At 38.4% G+C, this 22,065-nt stretch overlaps 1 protein-coding gene and 1 long non-coding RNA gene across 2 annotated transcripts; both read right to left on the bottom strand.

Moving 5' to 3' along the window:
* Positions 1-241: 241 nt before the first annotated feature.
* LOC110676592 lies at positions 242-1,058 on the bottom strand. Its single transcript, XR_002500541.1, has 2 exons — positions 609-1,058; positions 242-544 (listed from the first exon to the last, which is right to left on the bottom strand). It is a non-coding gene; the product is annotated as an uncharacterized LOC110676592 (long non-coding RNA).
* Positions 1,059-3,744: 2,686 nt separating this feature from the next.
* LOC5574283 (zinc finger protein 572) lies at positions 3,745-22,065 on the bottom strand. The gene is made up of 9 exons (XM_021845086.1): positions 21,909-22,065; positions 10,031-10,590; positions 8,706-8,964; positions 8,522-8,632; positions 8,335-8,462; positions 4,964-5,231; positions 4,617-4,899; positions 4,417-4,544; positions 3,745-4,323 (listed from the first exon to the last, which is right to left on the bottom strand). The coding sequence occupies exons 1-9, from the start codon at positions 22,041-22,043 to the stop codon at positions 3,856-3,858; spliced, it is 2,340 nt and encodes a 779-aa protein (XP_021700778.1). The 5' UTR covers positions 22,044-22,065; the 3' UTR covers positions 3,745-3,855.

Raw genomic sequence — 22,065 nt, 5'->3', positions numbered from 1 at the left:
ATCCTATAGATAGAGTTCATTACGAACTTCACATAACTTTCATATAAAAAGTAGATATCTAGTGAAACCAATTGCAGCTGAAGTCATAGACTGAATCATATAACCTTCAAATGAAACCATTAAATATTATATTGGTTTCTCTAATGAAAACGATTAGATTCTTAATTAGCGATTTCTCTGGGTTTCACTGCATATTTTTAATTAAAATTTTGAAATAAATACAAACGTTCAGGCATTTATATGCAGTTTTACCATTGAACACATTTATTTAGCATTTCATGAGGTACATAGCAGTCATATCAGAGTAGTCTACTAAGGTAATTTCATTTGGTTTACCAGATGTAGTCAACAGCGAAGAAAAGGGAGCAAAAGGTTAGAGCTCGGATGTATCTTCTTCTTCTTCCCTCAGGACGAAGCTATCGTCTGACCGCTTCTCTTTGGGGCCCGGTATCAATGACCATATGGCCAATCGGATCCATCACCTAGAATGCTTCTGCTGAACATATTGTGGCACGCTGCTTCCTTAATCATGAGCATACAATTTCTGAAAAAAAGAAACGACGTCTATGAAACTAAAAGTAATTGGTGCTTCGTTTTCCGATACCTACATCGTTGGAATGCAATTTTAGAAAAAGAATTATGAGGCAGGGTCAAAGAGTAATGCCGCATTCTGTAATAGAAGAAAAACATATTATACTGTATAAATATTAGCTATCAACTGTTTTTACAACGTACCTTTCAAAACTTGCAACAACTCAGACAAAAAGATTCACTAGCAAACTGTGCAATGACTGACATGGTCGACTGCAGATAAACAGATAATAGGATTTTTTTCACATTATACAATCATACACCATTTATCTGATTTTGTGATAATCGGCCAGACAATTGATATCCAATATGTTTTATGTGAAGTTCAAATTGCTTTCATATGAATAATATTCAACCTTTATTGGATCCTCATATAGGTGTTAATGGATAACTATGAAATCTATTAAATTACGATTCCGGTATGGATATATGATTTTTCAGATAAATGCAATCGGATTAGTTGGTTCAGTGTATAGTTTTCAGAAAAATCACAAATGACTAAAAATTCACCATCTTGTAATGTATTTTTCGTATTTTTTAAAAAGCGGGATTGCTCTGTTTTAATAAAGTCGTGAGGAATTAAACTTTCTAATTTCAAGCAAAAAATGACACAAACTCATCTACAGGTTTCACAATAGTTTCTAGGTCACACCTATCCGAGGTCACCCATTGCTCAAATGATAACTGATCAATATAATTTTCTTCAAACTCAGCGAATAAAGTATTTTCCAATGATGAAGAATCTGGACAATCCGAACAAGATCGTAGATAGCAATTTGATGTTGTATTTTCACACAAAAGACTACCAGTTAACATTTTAATATCCTTTGATAAATTGATTGATTCTTTTCAAACTATGTAAGATAAGGTTAATATTTTCGTGTGTTGTGCACACACAAACATTATGTGTTCCTGAATTGGATAGAAGCTTGCATTGCCTTGGACGAAGGCTTGCAAATGAGGAAAAACCTACCTTAATATTTTCGTTAATTTCCTTGAAGCGTGTATACGCTTCTTTCAAAGTAGTCATCATTAATCGTTTTTGGATTGCTTGACGCTTTCCATCTTTTTTTACAGATACATAATCTTTTTGGCCAGGCATAGCTCTACTTACTTCATCGTCTTCAAAATATTGAATTATTTTTTCTTTTGTCTCATCTGTTAATGAAGTACTCGACCTAGCATTTTTGGTTGCAAGACAGTTATTTTTGAATTGTTTTGCCTCTTTTGCTTTATTTCTATTGGTTTTGAACTCATCAATGGCGTCTTGAATAGACCACGAGCTTGGCAGCATCGACAAAATCAATATTTTTTCTTTCCTTGTCGTGGCTAGATTCGAGAACCTTTCCTTCATATTCATAATTAACTCATCGTAGTCTGAAGTTTCCACATCCTCAGGTCCTAATTTGAAGAGGTTTCTTCGTACAGCTTCGTTGATTTCACGGTATTTTTTCTCGGGATAATTGACGTAACCCATCTTCGTCCATTTAATCGGAGTCACTTTTATTCCAGCTATCCCTTCGTTGAAGCGTTCGATGTTGGCCTTCTGGATGCACTCATCTTCTGATTGATTTGTTGAAACAGATGTCGCTGATGGTACCGTGGCAAGACTATCTGCACTTGGTACTTCTGGTAACTCCTCAGTTGTTGTCGGTGCATCTAGTAATTCCTCAGTTGTTGTTGTTTTCGAACTTCCTGCAACCTGATCCACCGATGATGTACAGATTGCCCGTTTGTCAACGTTTAAACGGCAGGACGTACAAATGCGTAAATTTGTATTCAATGTAGACATTGGAGCATAACCAGCCGCTTTCAGTTAATTATGGTGCTTTCGGTGAGATTTCGTAGCTCTTTCGAACACTTTTTTTCTGCAAACGGCCTGCAACAGTTGAGAAAGCGACTACTCATGTTGCTCGTTAGATTTTAATAAACAAAATCACTTTTAAGTTTTTACTGACTAGTTTGGTGTCGTTTGCTTGACTGAAGAAAAATTTTACAATTAAATCTTTTATAACCATAGTGGTAGTATATTTTTAGCTTTTTCGTGAGTATGTTCATGGTATGTACCTATCATGTTTTTGATGCTGTTGAAGTTACTCGCTTTCTCCCAAATATGATTAACAAAGTCTATTCTCTACCAAGGCGGGTCTATACCCAGGTGTAATCAGATTTTAACTTTGTGGAGAAAACCAGCGCCGAGAAAACCGACCTGCTTTACGTATACTAGATCACCTGGGTATAGACCCGCCTTGTTCTCTACGAGGTAAACTTTTTGCAGGTAAACTAGTCGTATACCTGTATAGAAACTTTTTTGTAGCTTTTGTCTTCAATATTAGATTTCTTATAGGTTTCTTTTATCAAAAGGTTTCAACACTATTGAGAGAATTTTTCTTCAGTTACGTACAATAAAAAATATAACACTATCAAGACTTTAGATCACAACACTGGATCGCGTCTAACTTTCTAATAGATGCTATAATAGTTATGAATAATTAAATAAAATATCATGAAAACAACTTGTTAACCTCATGTGGTACCCTTAACAAAAAATTCAGCAAAGAACTGCGGTCCTAAAAAAAATTAACAATGAAAAAAAAAATTTTTTCACTAAGTGTCAAATTTGTGAAATATTTGAAATGTCATAACTTTTTTGTTTATTGGCTTACCATCACCAAATTTTTATGGTAGATAGCTAATATAATGGACCGTTTTCCCTCAAAAAATTACGTTGGTATTCCGATAGGGTGACAAAAATGATGTTTTTTAATGCAAAATTTTTTTTTTTACTGTGTGTATTTTTTTTGGAATCTTTATTTAGTTGTCTAACTTTGTTTCTTTAGTTGTCTAACAATCGAACGAACCGTTTTTGCTGTGCAGCTTTTTGAATATTTTTGAACCATTTTCACATACACCCTTTTGAAAAGTTAGTCGTGACTCAACTTGAAGATTTGATATCGGAAAATGACGATTTAGATGGAACTGAAAAACTGTGCAAAGTTTCAGATATTTTTGAAATGGTCGATCAGAATCGACTTGAATGCCTCCGTGGAATCCCTCAGGTGTCGATAATGCCCCTAGATTGTCTAACACAAGTTTCTCTGCCGCTACATGTGCTACAATAGGATGTCATCCAGAATAATATGTCTAAGCTTATTATTAAAGGTATTCAGCAACTTTATTGCTATTAACCGTACGGCAGTCATGCAAACAAAATTCTCAAAAAGAATCTCAATGTCATCACACAAATTCAAAACCATTTGCCATTCATTGATTGCACATGTCGATGTCGACCTTAGGCTGCTGATAGTGATTGGGGTAGTTCGGTATCATGTTGACATCACCTCCTCCACCAGGAAATGGCACAAACTGATGCCGATGAGTCATCAGATCAACGGGACTGTTCGGAACCGAATCAGACATCCGGCTCAGATCGTGATGTGGTGACGGGGGAATACTGGGCATACCGGGCGTCCCTACAGTGGTGCCACTTGGCAATGGCTGCGAGACCGTAGGATATGAGGTGTTCGTATTGGCGTTGTTGAATGACTGAATTGACGAAGAGTTTAACATGGGGGCACATGGGACAGGAGGAGGCTCCCTTGGTGGCGGAGGTGGCTGTGGCGAAGGAGGCCCTCGAACGCAGATCGACGTCTGATAGGGTGCCATCAGTTTATTGATGTCGAAGTTTTGGCCGCACGTATTGCGCTTTTGATGAGTTTTGAGATCGTTTTTCTGCGTGGCATTTGTGATATTTGGATTTGAGGTGAAAAAACATATAGACTCTGAGTGAATTTGAATGAAATTTCCAAATTTTGAAGGACATACCTGAGCATATGCACGTCCACACGGGCAAGCGTATGGTTTCTCTCCGGTATGCGTACGAATGTGTATCCGTAATTTATCTCTCCTTGCGAAACCTCGCCCGCATGTAGGACACTCGTATGGTTTTTCACCTAGTTGAAGTCAGAAATCATTACAATAATGAGTTAAACTCAACAATTCTGATAAGCTAAAAAGTTTCGTACCAGTGTGTCTTCTCATGTGCATTACCAAATCAGCCTTTCGAGGATAACCTTTACCGCAGACGGAACACGCACAAATCGCCTGTCCGTTGTGGCGGCGCATGTGCACCGTCAGGTTGCTGGAAGATCCACAATTACGCCCGCATATACTGCACAAGTAAATCTTTTTGGGCGGCGAGTCCGGATCCATCTTAATCGGTTTGGCATGCTCCGGCCCGTGAGTTTTCATATGGTTGGTGTAGTTGGATTTGTATTTCATCTTTTTGCCGCAAACTTCACATTCGAACTTTTTGGAGAAATCAAACACTAAAGAAAATGCCGAGCTTACAATCACGTTAGAAGCAACCTACCTCTTCTGGTTTCTGCACTTTCTCCTTCAAGTGCGTTTGCAAATGACGATTCATGTACTTGGTCGTGGGGAAATCCTTGCCGCAGTACACACACAGAAAGGTTCGATCGGTCTGGTGAGTTTTTTGATGATCCTTATACTTATCAAGGCGACGAAATTGTTTTTTACACTCCGGACAGCTCCAGATTTTTTCGGCATGCAATTTCATATGGCTCATGAGATGGGTGAATGTCATATAGCTCTTCTTACACGTAACGCAAAAATGAACCCTGCAAGAATGAACGAGATAGAAACCAGTGATTTTCATCGTACGCTTTAAGAGAATGTTGGGTTAGGATGGGCAGGATGGGTCACCTAAGGAAAGTATCCCCATTGCACAGTATTAAGCTATATTTCTTCTTTCTTGTGTTACGTCCCAACTGGAACAAAACCTGCTTCTAAGCTTAGTGTTCTTATGAGCACTTCCACAGTTGTTTACTGATTGCTTTCATTGCCAATTGACTATTTTTGCATGTTTATATCGTATGACAGGTCCGAAGATACTCTATACCGTGGTAAGTCGAAAAAAAAATCCAACCTGGAAAGATTTGTATTTGTATTTGATATTATTTTGTTCTATTTATTAACTGATGAGTAATTATTGATATTATCAAGGCCAGAAATTACAGTGAGTGAAACACTTTATAATACTAGAACACCACAGGAAATCACATTACATTATCTAATCATTGAACGGCTTTTTGCAACGCGGTACACGCGCCCTGTTGGGTCTCGAAAAAACTCGTAGAAGATCACAAACCGTCAATGGCCGCCACGACTATGCAATCGAAGACGTTCGAAGATGGCATCAATGAACTAAAGATCCTGATAGCTGGGGTTTTTTTTTTATTTCCGTACAAAGTGGGCCGAAGGGTCTCAGATTTTTATGAAACTTTTTCCAGAGACAGGGCTCATCAATATATGAAAAATTCAGGGTCGCTTATTTCCCCGGAAAACTCAGTTGGATTTTTTTTTGTTTTCCTCTGACACTACTTACTTTGAAAAATCATAACTCAAGAACGAAGCATCGTAGAAACAAAGTTTTTTTTATGAAAATGAAAGCAAATTTTCTCAGGAATAAAAAAATACATTGAATGGAAACAGTTTTCCACAAAATTTTCCACCGTTGAGAAAATCCGTAAAGAAAAGCCGGAAAAACTATGTTCCAATTAGTGGAAAACTTTCAAAAATATATTTTTGAGAAGGTAATTTCATAAGCTTTAAACGCTGAAATTTTTGAAATGTACTTTTTTTTCGTTTTTGAGTTATGGCCAATTTTGTGGAAAATTACCATATAAGCCTTTTCTTTGAAAACCCATATTTCAATCGAAGCATCGGAAAAACAAAGATTTTTTATCAAAGCAATTGCAAATTTTCTAAAACATCTGAAAAAAAGATATGGGATTGGTTTTAATGAAGTATAGGTCGGAATGGATGATATTTTTCATGAAAAATTACACCGCTAAGAAAAACTGCAAAAAAAACTGTTTCTGCCTCAATTTTTCATTACACTGAAAAGGGATTCTTTCTTTTCTATGGAACAAATAAGATTATTTTTTTTTAATTTTATTTATTCAATTATTCAGTATATAACTTACATTTTCATCTTAATACTATCTATTTTTCAACCAGGAAGATTGTCTTTGGTTGCTAACACCAGACGATTTTCGTTTCTGGTTAATCATAATCATGCACTTCATGCAGATTTTCATCTTTTCCGTAATCCACCGAACTCCATTCGAATGAAACTTGATCATGAGACCATGGCTAATCGAGCGTAAATTTGTCCTTACTGATTTGTGGCCGTCCAGTCCGAAGGGGTTACAGCATAGCGAATAGTATTCGTAGTATTGAACTTTGTCCATTTCAACAGCTTCGGTAATAACGAGTAAAATACAGCTGACAACACTCGCATTTTCTCACTGCTCTTTGTTAGTTTTTTGGTAAACTTATGATTCTCAAGCCATTTCAACGCTTTAAACCAAAATTGGTAAATACCTAATTGCCATATTGTCTACCCATTGATTTAACTGTCAATTTTGTAGTTACCTAACAGGTAGCTGGAAAAAATGCCTACATTATGATTGAAAAAATCTTTGTTTCTATGCTGTTTCGTTCTTAAGTAGTTTTGTTTATAAACCTATGAATTTGAAAATAAGCTTTATAAACTTATAAATGTATAAATTTGTAAACAGCTCATCTTGGCAATATTTGATCATGTTTTAGGAACGAAAAATGAGCGTATTTAAAAAATGTTTAGGATTGGATCTTATTGATCGCTCTTTTCAAATATACTTAGTTTGTAAGCTGGAATAGCTAATCGGGTTATCATTATTTATTTTCCTTAACGGTGAAAAATGTCCTGGGAAACTTATTCCATTTCAAAAAATCTCAAAGTTTTGAGAAAATTTGATTCCGATTTGACAAAAAAAAAGGTTTCTGTGCCGCTTTTATCTTCAGTTATGATTTTCGAACGAAAAGACTTGTACGAGAAATCTGGGCATTTTTCACAAAACTATGACCAAACGCAGGAATTAAAAAGTAGTACATCTTAAAAATTTCAGTGATTGAAATTTATAAAATTCTGTTCTCAAAAATATTTCTTTGAAAATCTTACACGAGTTGGAACATAGTTTTCCCGGCTTCTCTTTACGAATTTTCTCAACGGTGGAAAATTTTGTGGAAAACTTTTTCCAGTTAACCTTTTTTTCTATTCCTTAGAAAATTTGCTTTCATTTTCATAAAAAAAAACTTTGTTTCTACGATGCTTCTTTCTTGAGCTATGATTTTTTAAAGAAAAGGCTCGAATGGCACATTTTTTACAAAATTGGCCATAACTCAAAAACGAAAAATATTACCATTTCAAAAATTTCAGCGATTAAAGCTTATAATTACCTTCTCAAAAATATTTTTTTTTGAAAATTTTCCACGAGTTGGAGCATAGTTTTTCCGGCTTTTCTTTACGAATTTTCTCAACGGTGGAAAATTGTGTGGAAAACTTTTTCCAGTTATTTTTTTTTATTCCTGAGAAAATGTGCTTTCATTTTCATAAAAAAAAAACTTTGTTTCTATGATGCTTCGTTCTTGAGTTATGATTTTTCAAAGTAAGTAGTGTCAGGGGAAAACAAAAAATGTCCAACTGAGTTTTCCGGGAAAATAGGCGACCCTGAATTTTTCTCAATTTTTTTTTATTCATATATTGATGAGCCCTGCCTGTGGATAATGTTTCATGAAAATCTGAGACCTTTCGGCCCAAACCCGTACGGAAATAAAAAAAAATTCCCAGCTAACACCATGGACTCTATTGCTTTTTTCATGCAGTATCCAACTTACCTTGGGACAGATTCGTCCATCGGAATATGTTCGCTTTGAAGGTGGTACTTGACATACATTACTTTCTCAAACGTTTCGTTACAGACCGGGCAGTCTTTCGGAGCGTCTGGGTTCAGCTGATAGTCGTTCTGTAAGTGATCAATAGTTGTTAGTTATTTACAGGTGTGGAACTTTCATTTAATGTTACCTTGATTGCCTCCTCTTTTTCAGAGAGATTCATTTCCTCCTCATCTTCCTTATCTTCATCCTCCGGGTCGCACTCACTATCACTGGAAGATTCCACGAAGGTATACTGGTTCTGCAAAAAAAAAAATGCTGTGTTATCGGATATATCTCGATTTGGACCCAACATCAGACCTGTAACAACTTACGCTTGTTTCGCCCTTCCGTCGGTGCATCTTCATGTGGTTGGAAATGTACTTGTGCGAGGTGAAATCTTTCTCGCAGATGTCGCATCGGTAGTGGCGTTCGTTCGCATGCATTCTCAGATGGTCGATGAACTTGCCCTTGTTCTTCATCTCCTTCCTGCACATCGGGCAGGTCCATTCATTTCGTGGATGGAAGTTTAGGTGAATTTTCAGATACTCGTAATTCGAGTACGCCTTCGGGCAGTAAAAGCATTGGCGGATTCTGCAAACAAAAATATGTTGCTTACCTAGTTATTCAGAATACCTATATCAAACTGAATGATTCTAGTTAAGTTGTTCATAAGGTTGGTCCATAATAACTAAACTACAAATATTTTGAAAATTAGAGTGGAATCCATCAACTTCTAGGGAGGGCTAAACGAGCTTAGCATTTTTTCACCTCAGGACGCAAGATTGCATCGCTGTCTAGCGTCCTGAAGTTAAAATATTCTAACAAACTCGCATCTTTATTCACATAAGAGAGGATCGATGAAGAGAAATCGATCATGCGACATACGCCCTTATTCTAGCACACGCTTGAAATATGTAGTTCTGCCTGCAAGGTCATTCGGCTACTCCCATGATCAGGCGTTGCAGAATTCGCTCTCATTTGAGAATGAAGCACGATCAAAGCAAGCAAAGAAAAACATCCCATCTGTTGCGGTCCACGATCGTCATTGTATCGTAAGGTGTAACAAGTCTGATAAATGGAAGCAGCGAGCGAGAGTCCCAACGAGAGAGCGATGATAAAATCCATTTTTCTCGCTTGTTTACCGTTGGGGATAGGTGTTTTTCTTTACTGGCACGATAAACAATCTACGAACTTCCAATAACAACAGTGTCCCCCAGGCTTGGAGCATGTTTAGAGGGGTTTTATCATGCACTACTATCCCCCCAATCTGATCAAACTTGTAGCAGTATACGATAAACAGTCTCTCATAATGTGCTGCATGTTATGATAGTTACAGAGAGCGATACGTGAGAGATTCTCTCAATTTTCTCAGGATTCAATTCATGGGCCATGATTATAGCGTAACACTTTATTTTCCATAACTTTGATCTATATCTTTTAGCTAATGGACTATTTTTTCCAAATAAGTTTTTAGTTATTTCTCAATAGTAAATTGATTGTTTATCAATAGTTTTACTGTAGACGCCAAAAAGTTAATTGTTATCAAGGAACCATTCTAGTAACTATTGCATAGTATCCATCTGATTCGGTTTATCTCAAGTTCGTCGAAAAACATTGGAGCTTTTGAGCTACCATGAAAAAGAAAGAGTTAACTTACTTATCTTCCTTAGGAGATTGCTCATCCGCATGATCGCTTTGCATGTGAAACTTGACATGGGCCTTGTTCCTGAACTTTTCACTGCACTTCGTACAGCTTACTTCTTCTCCTTTCCTCCGCCTCACTATCAAAGGCTCATCATCAGAATCATCCGCAACCGTATTCCGCGTCCTCCGCCTCCGAATCCGTCGATCTATTTTAACTTCTTCCTCTTCCTCTTGGTCGTCGTCTTCGTCATCCTCATCGCTATCAACACCGTCCGCGATCTCGAAATCGTTATCGTCGCCCCTGTCCTGCTCCGGCCTATCGCTATCAGACTCATCGATCTCGCACTTGATGAACACTGGTCCCAGCGCTTCACTGTCAGCACTTTCATCCACAACCGGCAAATCGGGCTCCACCTTCAACAGGTATTGCTTCTGATCTTCACCCTTGTCAGAGATGAGTTCCCGCAGGGTACGATCCGTTTGAATACAGCGCTCCTTGAACTCCATCGCATTCCCCGCGAATGTGAGGCACTCTTCGCAAATGAGCTTTGGAAGGTCATCGTCTTCCAGTACCTTGAAGATTCCAGAAAAAAAAAATAATTACTTCCATAGTTTAACTTATTTAATCACCATATAAAAAGGCCCCGTATGTAGTTATAATACTATGTAGATATGTATCTAGGTTGTGCAATCTGTATCTATCGATATATTTCACCCTTCCATCTTTCATTTTTCATGCTCATTCGTATGTTCTAGCGCATTGTAAAAGTATGCCTAAGAGATATCGCATTGGATATTTTCTTCCTTACTTTTTTACGGGCCGAATATGAGCTAGGAATCGGGCATAATTTTTAGAGAAGACTAAGTACCATTTTGATTCATATTACGGACACTTAAGGCCTCAATGAAGTTTAACTTATCAGAAAGTATATTACTTATCAAACCACTTAAAGTCGATTTTTTTTAAAGACGGGCATTCTAAATTTGCATAGATATCTATGCAAAATGGTTATTAAAACGAGCCTCGATAGTGAGAACTTTTGAGCGGCTAAAATTAATACATTTCGTGTGAAATATTTCCCATACATATGAGAATGTTCGGAATTTGAAGCTGTCCGTAATATGAACCAAAACGGTAGATCTCATGCGGCAGAAAACTTTTGACAATGGTCTAATCCACTGATGTACTAAATTTACTCGGTCTGAGAATTGTGACACTTGAGCGGGGCACGCTCCCGTATGGGATGATTCAAATATTACGTAACGCAAAATTTGCCAATTTTAGACCCCCTCCCTCCCCCACGTAACAGGTTTTGAATGAAAAATTTAATTTTTTTGTTTGGACCGTAACACTACGGAAGACCCCCTCCCTCCCCCTGCTGCGTTACGTAATATTTGAACGATCCCTATGATCTCCACGTGATCTGGACCCGCTCTAGTGTCAAAATTCTTTGACCGAGTGATTTTAGTACACCGGTGGATTAGACCATACCAAATTCATGAATCCCGGAAAAAAGATTTCTCGAAAACTTATTCAAACCGACTCAAGTCAAAAAAGTATACAAACTTACTTTATCGATTCTACGTGTTTCGCAGACGGAATTCTACTCATTTCGCTCTAAACCAACTCGATTTTTCACTTTTAGAGCGTTTACTTTCCGGATTTACAAAACGACGAAAGTAAGATTTTCAACTTTCGCTACCTAACCATTACTTTCGCCGTTCCGCTGTATGGAGAGACAAAGTGACTTATCCACGAATCAAAACAAAACACTACTTGAGCCGATTTTACACTGATACAAAAACGTCGAAAGTAACTGAATAATTCGGCTTATCATTTTGTAATAAAATTGTTGTGGGAAATAACAGGAACTCCCTAATTTTTTATCGCGAGCTTATTATATGCAAAATTTAAGCAATGTACACGGCGAAAAAATGTTAAAAAGGTGATTCATTTTAAAACAGTTTTAGAAGACAGGTTGTGATTCTTCTGAATTAATTTTCTCAAAACCGTATGGAAGTTACTTACGTCGATTTGAAAAAGTAATCGAGATTTTCTGGTGATATTTTTTGAAGAGTTTATAACGAACTTTCTTGCATAAGTTCATTGAAGATTTGTCAGATGTCGAAAAGTTGAGCGAAACATTTTTTTGGGGAAAATTGCTTTTTAGTGCCATCTTTGAAGTTAAGGTGAAACAGTTTGGAATCAACTTCTAAGATTGCACTAAAACTTCAAAGGCACAAATCTGGAGAAGAAAGCATCCCACAAAAGTGCACTTTTTATTTTGGCTTTGTGCACTAGCAGAAAGCTTAAAATAAGAAGATCAGGAACGTTTGCCAACTATTTCTCCAGTTTTGTGCCTTTGAAAACGTGAGTAGGGTGAGAAGTCGGCCATCTTTGGATTCCCAGATGTTTCACCTTAAGTGGATTCAATTTTGGTACAATACTTAAAAATGCGTTGATGAATTTCAGAGATCCTACCGGAATCTGTCAGAAGCCAACATTGACATACTAAACAAGGGATCCTACGAGGCGTTCCTAGTTAACCCTCTAATACCCAAATTTTTATTTTCGATTTAAGTATTATTTTTCGTTATCTAAAATCGTTCTAAACACGTTTTGGGCATTTATTTATTTTTATTCGCAAATTTTTAAATTTTGGTTTTTGATTTTTATAATTTTTATTTTTGAACATCCCTAGCTTTTTTCATTTTTTCTTGAAGCCTTTTCTAGTTGTTGATTTTTGGCAATAATAAAAATTTTAATTGTTACGGTATTTCGAAAAATATTAAATTTTTATTTTTTTTTCGGAGCGTATTTTATTTTCCGTGTAATTAACGGAAAAACAGGTTTGAAATGATTTTAATACCACCAGGCTCTTCGTTTGTGATAGGTTAATCGTAGAAAAATATAAAAGTTACGATTTTTTATATTACACGTTAAATGAAGCCCAGGCATTTGTAGGTTATATAAGAATGCAATTTTTCAAACAATTTCTAAAAATACAAAAAATTTTCAAAAGTCATAAAAAAACTTTTCTTATATGCGTGTTATGATACCTGGACTCAAGCCAAAAATAAAATCATTTTGATTTCCGAGCTACGAAAAAATACACAAAATTCCAAAGTGTACCCCGTCTAAAGGCGGGGTTGGGTATTAGAGGGTTAAGTTGCTGTCTGACGCTTTTCTAAATTTCTGAAGTAACTTTTAACGAAATTACTAAAGAAATATCAACAAACTTCAAGACAAAATATTTGGAGCATTTTCAAATTTATTTAATTACTTTGGTTGGAATTAGGAAGAAGCTCCACACTTATCTTATGAAAAAGTTTTGTAAGATTTCTCAAAATGGATCGGAGATTTCTTCTGACTTTCTGCCGAACATTGCTTTATAATTTTTGTTGAGTTTAGAACTAGCGTCAGTTAATAATGGTCTAATCCACCGGTGTACTAAATTCACTCGGACTGAGAATTGTGACACTTGAGCGGGGCACGCTCCCGTATGATCCCCACGTGATCTGGACCCGCTCTAGTGTCAAAATTCTTCGGCCGAGTTAGCTTAGTACACCAGTGGATAAGACCATACTTAAACAAAGACAAAAGAGAAGATTGCTTTAGAACATTGGCTAGCATTTCGCTCAGCTAATCTCTCAAAAATATATCCCGGGTTTAAAGCTATACTTAGTTCAAATAGGTTCAAATATCTCGTCAACCAATTCAGCTGAATGTAATAAAATAGGGGAATTCGGGGTAAAACCGACACCCTAAGCTTATTGATAAAATTTATGTACTTTAGCTTGTTAAACGAACCCAAAATTGTTGTAGAATCACATATTGGTTATAAATCTATCAATCCTTGCAATCGCTGGATGATATATTAAGGTTATATAATGATTTAAATCAAATTGATATTGCATCATTTTTAGGTGAGACAATTGAGAGTGCGGGTAAGATCGACACCCTGTTGGGGTAAAACCGACACATGCACTTTGAGTAAAATTTATAAGTTGTAAACATCACCATCACATTTCATATTCGAAAGAATGCTTTAAACATGACTTTCGACCCCTTCCTCTGAAGGATCATACACATATTACGTAAATTATTGAGAAGAGGCCAAAGATCCACTAAATAAATGTGAAAATTTTAAATGTTCCATGCTACGATTATAAAGTTGGGGTGAATACACATGGATATTATTAATTTGTGTTCATGTAATGTTTACGTAGATAAAGTTGTAGCGAATAATTGGTTGTGAAAATAAATACTGTTTTATTTTTACAAAACAGAAAAGTGTAATTATTTTTAGATAATAATAACTGTCGAACCTCATGGTTTGTAAATGAACAATAAGATGAATTTATGTGAAAATATTTCAAGTTCTATCAATTCTTCAATTTTAAATGAGAACAATTTCTTCAAGCTTCATCAAATAAGTTGAAACGTGATAACATAGAAATAATGTTTTTAATACTTAATGATAGCTTGTAACAAGTTACGTAGTGTCATATTTTACATGTTAACAAGTTTGCCGTCCATGAACTTCACTGGAATTCAAAAATAAAGACTCACATAAACTACAGAGATAGTCCCCCAATTAGAAAGATTCCCTGAAATTAGATTATGAAGCAAAGAAAGGTGTCGATTTTACCCCAAATGAAAGTGTCGATCTTACCCCGAGTGGACATTTATTTTTCAATAGCGTTTTCAGCTGTCGTAGAACCAAAAAATAATTTCTCCTTCATGTTGTATCAACGTAATAATATTGCGGCGCTCATTTCAAATCCACATCCAGCGGCGGCGGTAACGCGCAGAAGATATGCGCGCAATTCAAACGCAACGTCAAAATTCAAGTAGGCTTGGATTTTTTCGTTCTTCAAGGACGAAAATGTTTCGAATTTGATAAATCTGAAACATTTGGTGATTTTTATTATCACTGCGACGGTATATCGACATTTTCAGATAATCTCATTACGTGGATTTATCTTGCAGAGCACAATAGTAAATGATGATGTAGACGCAGAACAAATCTCGAAAACTTATTCAAACCGACTCAAGTCAAAAAAGTATACAAACTTACTTTATCGATTCTACGTGTTTCGCAGACGGAATTCTACTCATTTCGCTCTAAACCAACTCGATTTTTCACTTTTAGAGCGTTTACTTTCCGGATTTACAAAACGACGAAAGTAAGATTTTCAACTTTCGCTACCTAACCATTACTTTCGCCGCTCCGCTGTATGGAGAGACAAAGTGACTTATCCACGAATCAAAACAAAACACTACTTGAGCCGATTTTACACTGATACAAAAACGTCGAAAGTAACTGAATAATTCGGCTTATCATTTTGTAATAAAATTGTTGTGGGAAATAACAGGAACTCCCTAATTTTTTATCGCGAGCTTATTATATGCAAAATTTAAGCAATGTACACGGCGAAAAAATGTTAAAAAGGTGATTCATTTTAAAACAGTTTTAGAAGACAGGTTGTGATTCTTCTGAATTAATTTTCTCAAAACCGTATGGAAGTTACTTACGTCGATTTGAAAAAGTAATCGAGAAATAATGACATTTAAAAAATTTCACATGCGAATTAGTTAAAGAATAACAGCCAAATATTGCAACTGCTGTTGCTTCTATGCTATCCAATATGATTTTGTTGTTTATTTTGGCAGTTTATTGGTAGCGTAAGTTGTAATGTCATTCGGAACACAACATTTCACAAGTTAAGATAGAGCGTGGTGGAAACTGTATGAAAATCTGCTCAAAACATGAAAAATCAAAGGATGTCGATCTTACCTACAGTGTCGGTTTTACCCTGATTTCCCCTATATGTTTTTTTTTTTGTAAACCGCAATAAAAGGACTAAGGCTGTGAACCGTTTCACTAGTTCGTTTAACTTTTAGTTAAAATTTGACAGCTCGATAGTTATTTCCCCTTCGGTTAGAAATAACCCTGCTCTGGAGCATGGTTCTTCTTCTTCTTTGCTCTGGTTGAGCCGTTGGAACAGCTCGTTTGAGGGTCAGTCATAGTTGACTATATGCCCTGTGTCATCTGCATCCGTCCGTGACTGTTGCTGGCGTTCGTTACAGGTCCAATTTACAGTGTTTTACAAAGTTGCAAATTTCTTTGTAGAGAGATATACTCTTGGATTGTAGTACTTCTACTAGTGTCCTGTAGGATAGGTCGAATTCGTAGTGCATCCTGATGTGGCCGTATTTCGGGCAGTCCATAATGACATGGTCTGCTGTTTCAGCCTCCTGACATAAATCGCATGTTTCGTCGTCCAAAATTTTCATTCGCGCCAACCAGTAGCGTGAATAGTTGTGTCCGGTCATTAAACGGTTTATCAGCCGAACTTCTTTGCCGGTTAGGTTCTTCCCGTGGAACCAGGGTTTTTCCTGGAATGCATCCTGTATTTCGTGGAATCGTTTGCCTTTTTCTTCAGAATAATGCTCGTACCATATCCTTGTGTTACGTGCCATTTGGTTTTTCAGGTGGTTGAATACATCCTTTGTAAACAGCTCGTGTTCTAATACAGCTGATGTTGGTCTTAACCCCGCACGAGCGAGTTCGTCCGCCAAGTCATTGCCACGCGTTTCGACGTGGCTCGGGATCCACTGGATTGCGGTTCCCCAGCGATGAGCTAACTCCAAGATGTCCGCGATAACAGTTTCTGCTTTTCTACTATCCAGCGCATTTTCGAGCATTAGGCAAGCTGTCATTGAATCAGTATAGATGACTTGACTCCTAAGTTGCCCTTCTTCAATGAGGAGAAGTGCTGTCTTCAGAGCCTGAAGTTCTGCTGCGGTGATGCTAATCTCTTGTTCGAGGCGAAATGATCGCCTCATTCGTGTTGCTTCGATAAAGATTCCTATTCCACATATCGTCGACTCTTTGGATGCGTCGGTGAAGACACGTCCCCGATCCTTGTATTTGCCATACATTACGCCAAGTGAGGCTTGCTTCAACTTGGCTTTAGGGAGATTTTTTTTTGATCCAGCAATTCCTTCAAGTGATGAGCAAATTTCAACGTTGATCTCAGCAGGTATTGTTACAATTGGCATGATCTTGTTGAAGAGAGATCTGTTTTGGTAGTATACTTTTTCCATATAGGAAAACTTATCCTCGTCTTCCGCTTCAAGTTCCGTCACTCTAATCAGCTGCTCCGAGACAATATTGCTTTTTTCAAAGCACCGTGCGATGTTCCTACCTGTTGCATACTCCATTCTCATTTCCAGCGGTTCTTGAGCCGAAATCGCCGCTAGAGCATTTAGCGGTGTACTTTTGGTACAGCCGGTCGCTTTCCTCAAACATTGGTTGTTTACGGTTTTCAAAATCTCTCTGTTTGTTTTCTTTGCGTTCCAAGTCACGGTACAACCATATTCCATTACGCTCCTTATCAACGCTTTGTAAATGTTCAGCAACACTTGTGGGTGGCTTCCGCATTTGATCCCGGATATCACCTTAATCATGTTTAGGCGATCGTTGATTTTTACTCGGGTTTCCCGTAGGTGCGCCCCAAAACTCAAGTAACGGTCCATCGTCACGCCCAGGTAACGGGTGTTTCTTACCGTTTCCAGAGGGGCATCATTTATTTTGACATTCATAGTCCTGTCACTGTTAGTGAAAAGAATCACCTTTGTTTTGTCTGGATTTACAGCAAAGTTCAGCTCTTCCGCCTGAGTTGTGAAGTTATCCACCGCGATTTGTAATTTGGAGTTGAGCGTTTCTGTGTTTCGAGCCCTTACGATTAATCCGAAATCGTCCGCATACTGGACTAGGACTACATCTTCGTCCACTTCCACCGCACTGTGTAGTCCTACGGTGTATACATTAAATAGGGTTGGTGATAGGACGTCTCCTTGAGGTAGTCCGTTGGAAATCAGTCGACTGACAGTACAATTCCTCAATTTCATGTTTACCTTCCGATTATACAGGAAAGATGTTATCCAAACGGTGATTTCATTTGGAATTAAAAAGGAGCACAAAATTTCCTCCAGCTTATCGGTCTGCACGGCGTTGAACGCGTTGGATAGGTCGATGCACACCATCGCCGAGATGAAGCCGCTTCTTTTGTTTTGCTTTACATGGTTGATCACAAAGGATAGGCAAGTATTGGTCGACATATTTCTGCGGAAGCCGAAGGATGTTTTGGGCAGGATATTTCTCGACTCAACGAAATCTTGGAGTTTCTCCAAGACTGCGGAGTTGATGATTTTGGTAGGCGTGGGTACCAAAGAAATTGGTCGCTTTCCGGCAGCTGAGCTTTGATCACGGCCAGGCTTTGGAATCGCGACCACCTTAATTGTTTTCAAGGAGTCGCAAAGCCCGCCATTTCTCCACATCCTGTTGAGATCATCTATGATGCTAGCTGTTCCTGTTGTGCTCAGATTCCTTAGCATATCGTAGGTGACGAGGTCTTCTCCAGGTGCTGTGTTTTTCTTTCGATTAAGGATTCTGTGCCAGGTTTCCAGGTCGAGTATATCGTAACGAGCTGCTACTCCATAGTGTCCTACAACACGTACATCGTTCTTCCCGAAGTGTACATCTAGGAATTCTTCTGCTACTTCTTGTACGTCAAAAGTAACATCATTTTCTTTTCGATGAACATGTTTGCCAGTCAATCGGTTCACTTTTCTCCACAGTTCCTTGGAGTCGGTGAACGGTGTTAGCTCTTCTGGGAATGCTTGCAGTTTTTTATGCATCTCCTGCCGTTTTTTTCGCTGAAAAATTGCAGCTCTTCTTTTGAACTCGATAAGATTTTCTTCACTGGACGTATTGTTGAAGTTTCTTCTCGCCTCAGCCTTTTCCTTCCAGGCCTTATCCACATCCTCGCTCCACCAAAATTTTGGGTCATGTTTGGCTTTCTTTTTGTGATTTTTGGAGATTTTCCTCACGTTGCTAATTAGGTCCTCTACACCCTGCAGTTCCAGCCTGGATATGTCTTCATTGATACGCTTGTGGTTATAGATGAACCTGGCTTCGTTATTCGCTTGTGTAGTGCTGAGTATTGTCTCTAGCGCTAAGTGGTGACTGCCTCCTACTCCGACGTCCAGAACTTTCCAGATTGCATTCGGGAAGATTGCCGCCGTACACATAGTCAGGTCGACAGCTGAAGACCTCCGGTTGACTTGAACAGGTACAAAAGTTTTTGTTCCGTCGTTCAATAGCAGAAGGTTGTGGTCGTTGATTATCTGCATCAGTATTTCACCTCGTCGATCCGTTTTGTCCAACTCAGAGTCCCACACAAAATGATGGGCATTGAAGTCTCCTCCGATGACCGTTTTCGTGAACGGCCGCAAGGCGTTGATTACTTTGTTCATATCATCTTCGAAAGTGCTATTTGATATTGATGGACTAACATAAATTGATGCTAATATAAGATCTAAGTTTGCTACTCTGATTGCTACAGATTGTGTAAATTCTGACAGTGTAGGTATTTGTATTGGATAATAATTATATGAATTTCTAAGGAGAATTGCGGCTCCACCGTAGTTATCTGGTCTAGAATGAAGGATTTGATGATAATTTGTTATTCTATACTTATTTGTTTTCTCTAGGTTATTCTGAGTCCATGTCTCGGACAATAATGCTACGTCATATTTATCTGCCTCTAAAATTCTTTGGATTTCTGATCTGTTTGAACTTAAACTTTGTACATTACTTTGAAATATTTTAAAAGAACTAGCCATTTTTAACTATGAATGTAACTTATACAATTGTCTTCTTCAAATCAAAACACTCCTTCGAAATCTCCTTAAATGTTTCCTGAACCTCGTTTGGTAAATCCTTATCGATCACCATCGAAAAAAATTTCATAACCTGCTCTTGGAATGCTCTATTCGCACTCTCTATTGCCTTTTCTGTGGCTTGCTGTATGAGTCCCTGTACACGTTCTATCTCCAACACGCGATGCGGGTTGTTCAGACCCACGCCGTTTGCTGATGTCTCTTCCGCTTTCTTTTTCGCTTTTTCCTGTGCTTCCTGGTCAGAACCGCTGTCTGGATCGGACGAGCGATTTCGCTTGTTGCCTTTCTGCTTATCCTTCGCCTTGGCATCTGGTTTCCACCACTTAACCGCTGGAGTGATAGGTTCTCGTGGGAGGTTCGTTTTGTCCCATTGTTGCTTGAAGGATTCTTTGGATTTGATGGTTGTGGAGTAGGTTTCTGACAGTGACGGGTAGTCCTGGAAGTTGCTTAGCATGTCGTACCCATTTGAGCATGCGATGGGGCACTGCTCCCGGGCTTCGGTGTACGTGAGATTCGTCTTTGCGCGAACCGCATTGATGTTCGCTTGGCGCTTCCGTTCTGGACATTTCGGGTCAGTAGAGTTGTGTCCCTCTGTTCGGCAGTTGGCGCATCGAATAGGTTTTTGGCATGCTTTGTACTCTGCTTCGTCTTCGTGCCGGTTGCCGCATTGCTGGCATCGGCGCGCACCGTTGCAGTTGTTAGTCAGGTGGCCGTACCGTAGGCACTTCTCGCATAAGGTGACTTTCTTGATGAAAGGTAGCACCCGCGTCACGCAGGAGAATAGTCTGACTTTTTCCGGCAATTGGCTGGCACGGAAGGTTACGCTGATTGCACTTGTTGGTAGTTTTTTCCCATCGATGTACCGGTGTAGCCTGCGGGCCTGCAGTACAGGTACTTCACTTTCCAGGTCGTCTTCGATGTCCTTTTCGGTAATATGCGTTGGAACCCCCGTGATTTTTCCGGTGACTGTCACCAGATGAGCAGGGATGTATGCTTGGTAGTAATTGTCTTCGGCGTTCATTTTTTACACCAACAAGTTGGCCTTGAGGAAGTTGTTGAGGAGTACGATGATCTTGAAGCGGCCGACATACTTCATGTCAATTATGTGGCCCCTGAGTCCCTGCATTTTGCGGATGGTTGCACCCAACGCGTACTTGTTGATCTTCGCATCTGGTTTCTTCTTGTCTGCCAACTCGACGTAAACTCGGTTTGGCGGAGCGTCGGAAAATGTGTAGAGGATGTCATCAAACTGCTTTTTGGTGGAATTGTGTCCACCGTGTTGCTGGTTGTTGATTGTATTTGCCGGGTTTACATCCGTAATCATTTCATCGCTTGCCGCCGGGAGTGGTGTACCCCCAACAGCACCTTCGGAACCGTCAGGTTCCTCCATACTTCGTCGTCACACCTAACCTCACTTTTTAGTTTTCACTCTCTTCTTCGTAAAAACAAAATGGCTGCCTTAGGCAGGTGGCGTCTTTTTCGCAAAAACTGACGATTAATCACTTATTACTTTCACAGGCTGCTTATTTTCTCAAGTTTCCCCTACAACCTTCCCTCGGGAACACACCCACGTAATTCCGGCGACGATACCGCACTTGAAACTGTTAAAATTAGAAATCACTCCGTAGAACAAAAAAAAATTTTAACCGCACGCTACCGCTTTGCAATCGAATTGAATTGCAATCGAATTGGAGCATGGTTAAACTTGACAGTTTGAAAGTTATTTTCTGCTCCCGTGAATTTGAGAATAACTTACCATCTGTCAACTTTGTTCTGAAATAACTACTCGACTGTCAAAGCTCAAATGGGTCGACTGCGATGTTCAATTTAACCATTTGAGGGGAAAATAACTATCGAAATGTCAAATTTTAACTAATAGTTAAACGAACTGGTGAAACGGTTCACAGCCTAAGGAAGAGCTTCAGATTACGATATTAATTCACACACCATGCATAGGTCCTCCATAACAGGACGGATACCCTGTTCGACTGCTTTCTATCACTACAATGAATTTACTTAAATTTATCCACTATTGTTGTGTATAGGTATTGTATTTTAATATTTTTTTATATTTTTATCAAGGTGAATAAAAGATTCTGAATATTTTCAGCTGGAAATCTGCAAAACAAAAACTTACTTCAACTTTGGACAGGAGCCGGACAAGATCGGGGATATCTTGCGGATGACCAAAGATGGACTGCAAATCCGTCGTTGTTTTCATGCAAATACGACACACTTGGTCAAAGCAAATGTAACTCGTTTGGAACTCCATTCCGAATGGATGGTTTTTTTTA

The sequence above is a fragment of the Aedes aegypti genome, chromosome 2 (assembly GCF_002204515.2).
Source record: "Aedes aegypti strain LVP_AGWG chromosome 2, AaegL5.0 Primary Assembly, whole genome shotgun sequence".
Taxonomy (NCBI): domain Eukaryota; kingdom Metazoa; phylum Arthropoda; class Insecta; order Diptera; family Culicidae; genus Aedes; species Aedes aegypti.
The sequence above is the reverse complement of the archived record's forward strand: the minus strand, read 5'-3'. Positions and strand labels throughout refer to the sequence as shown.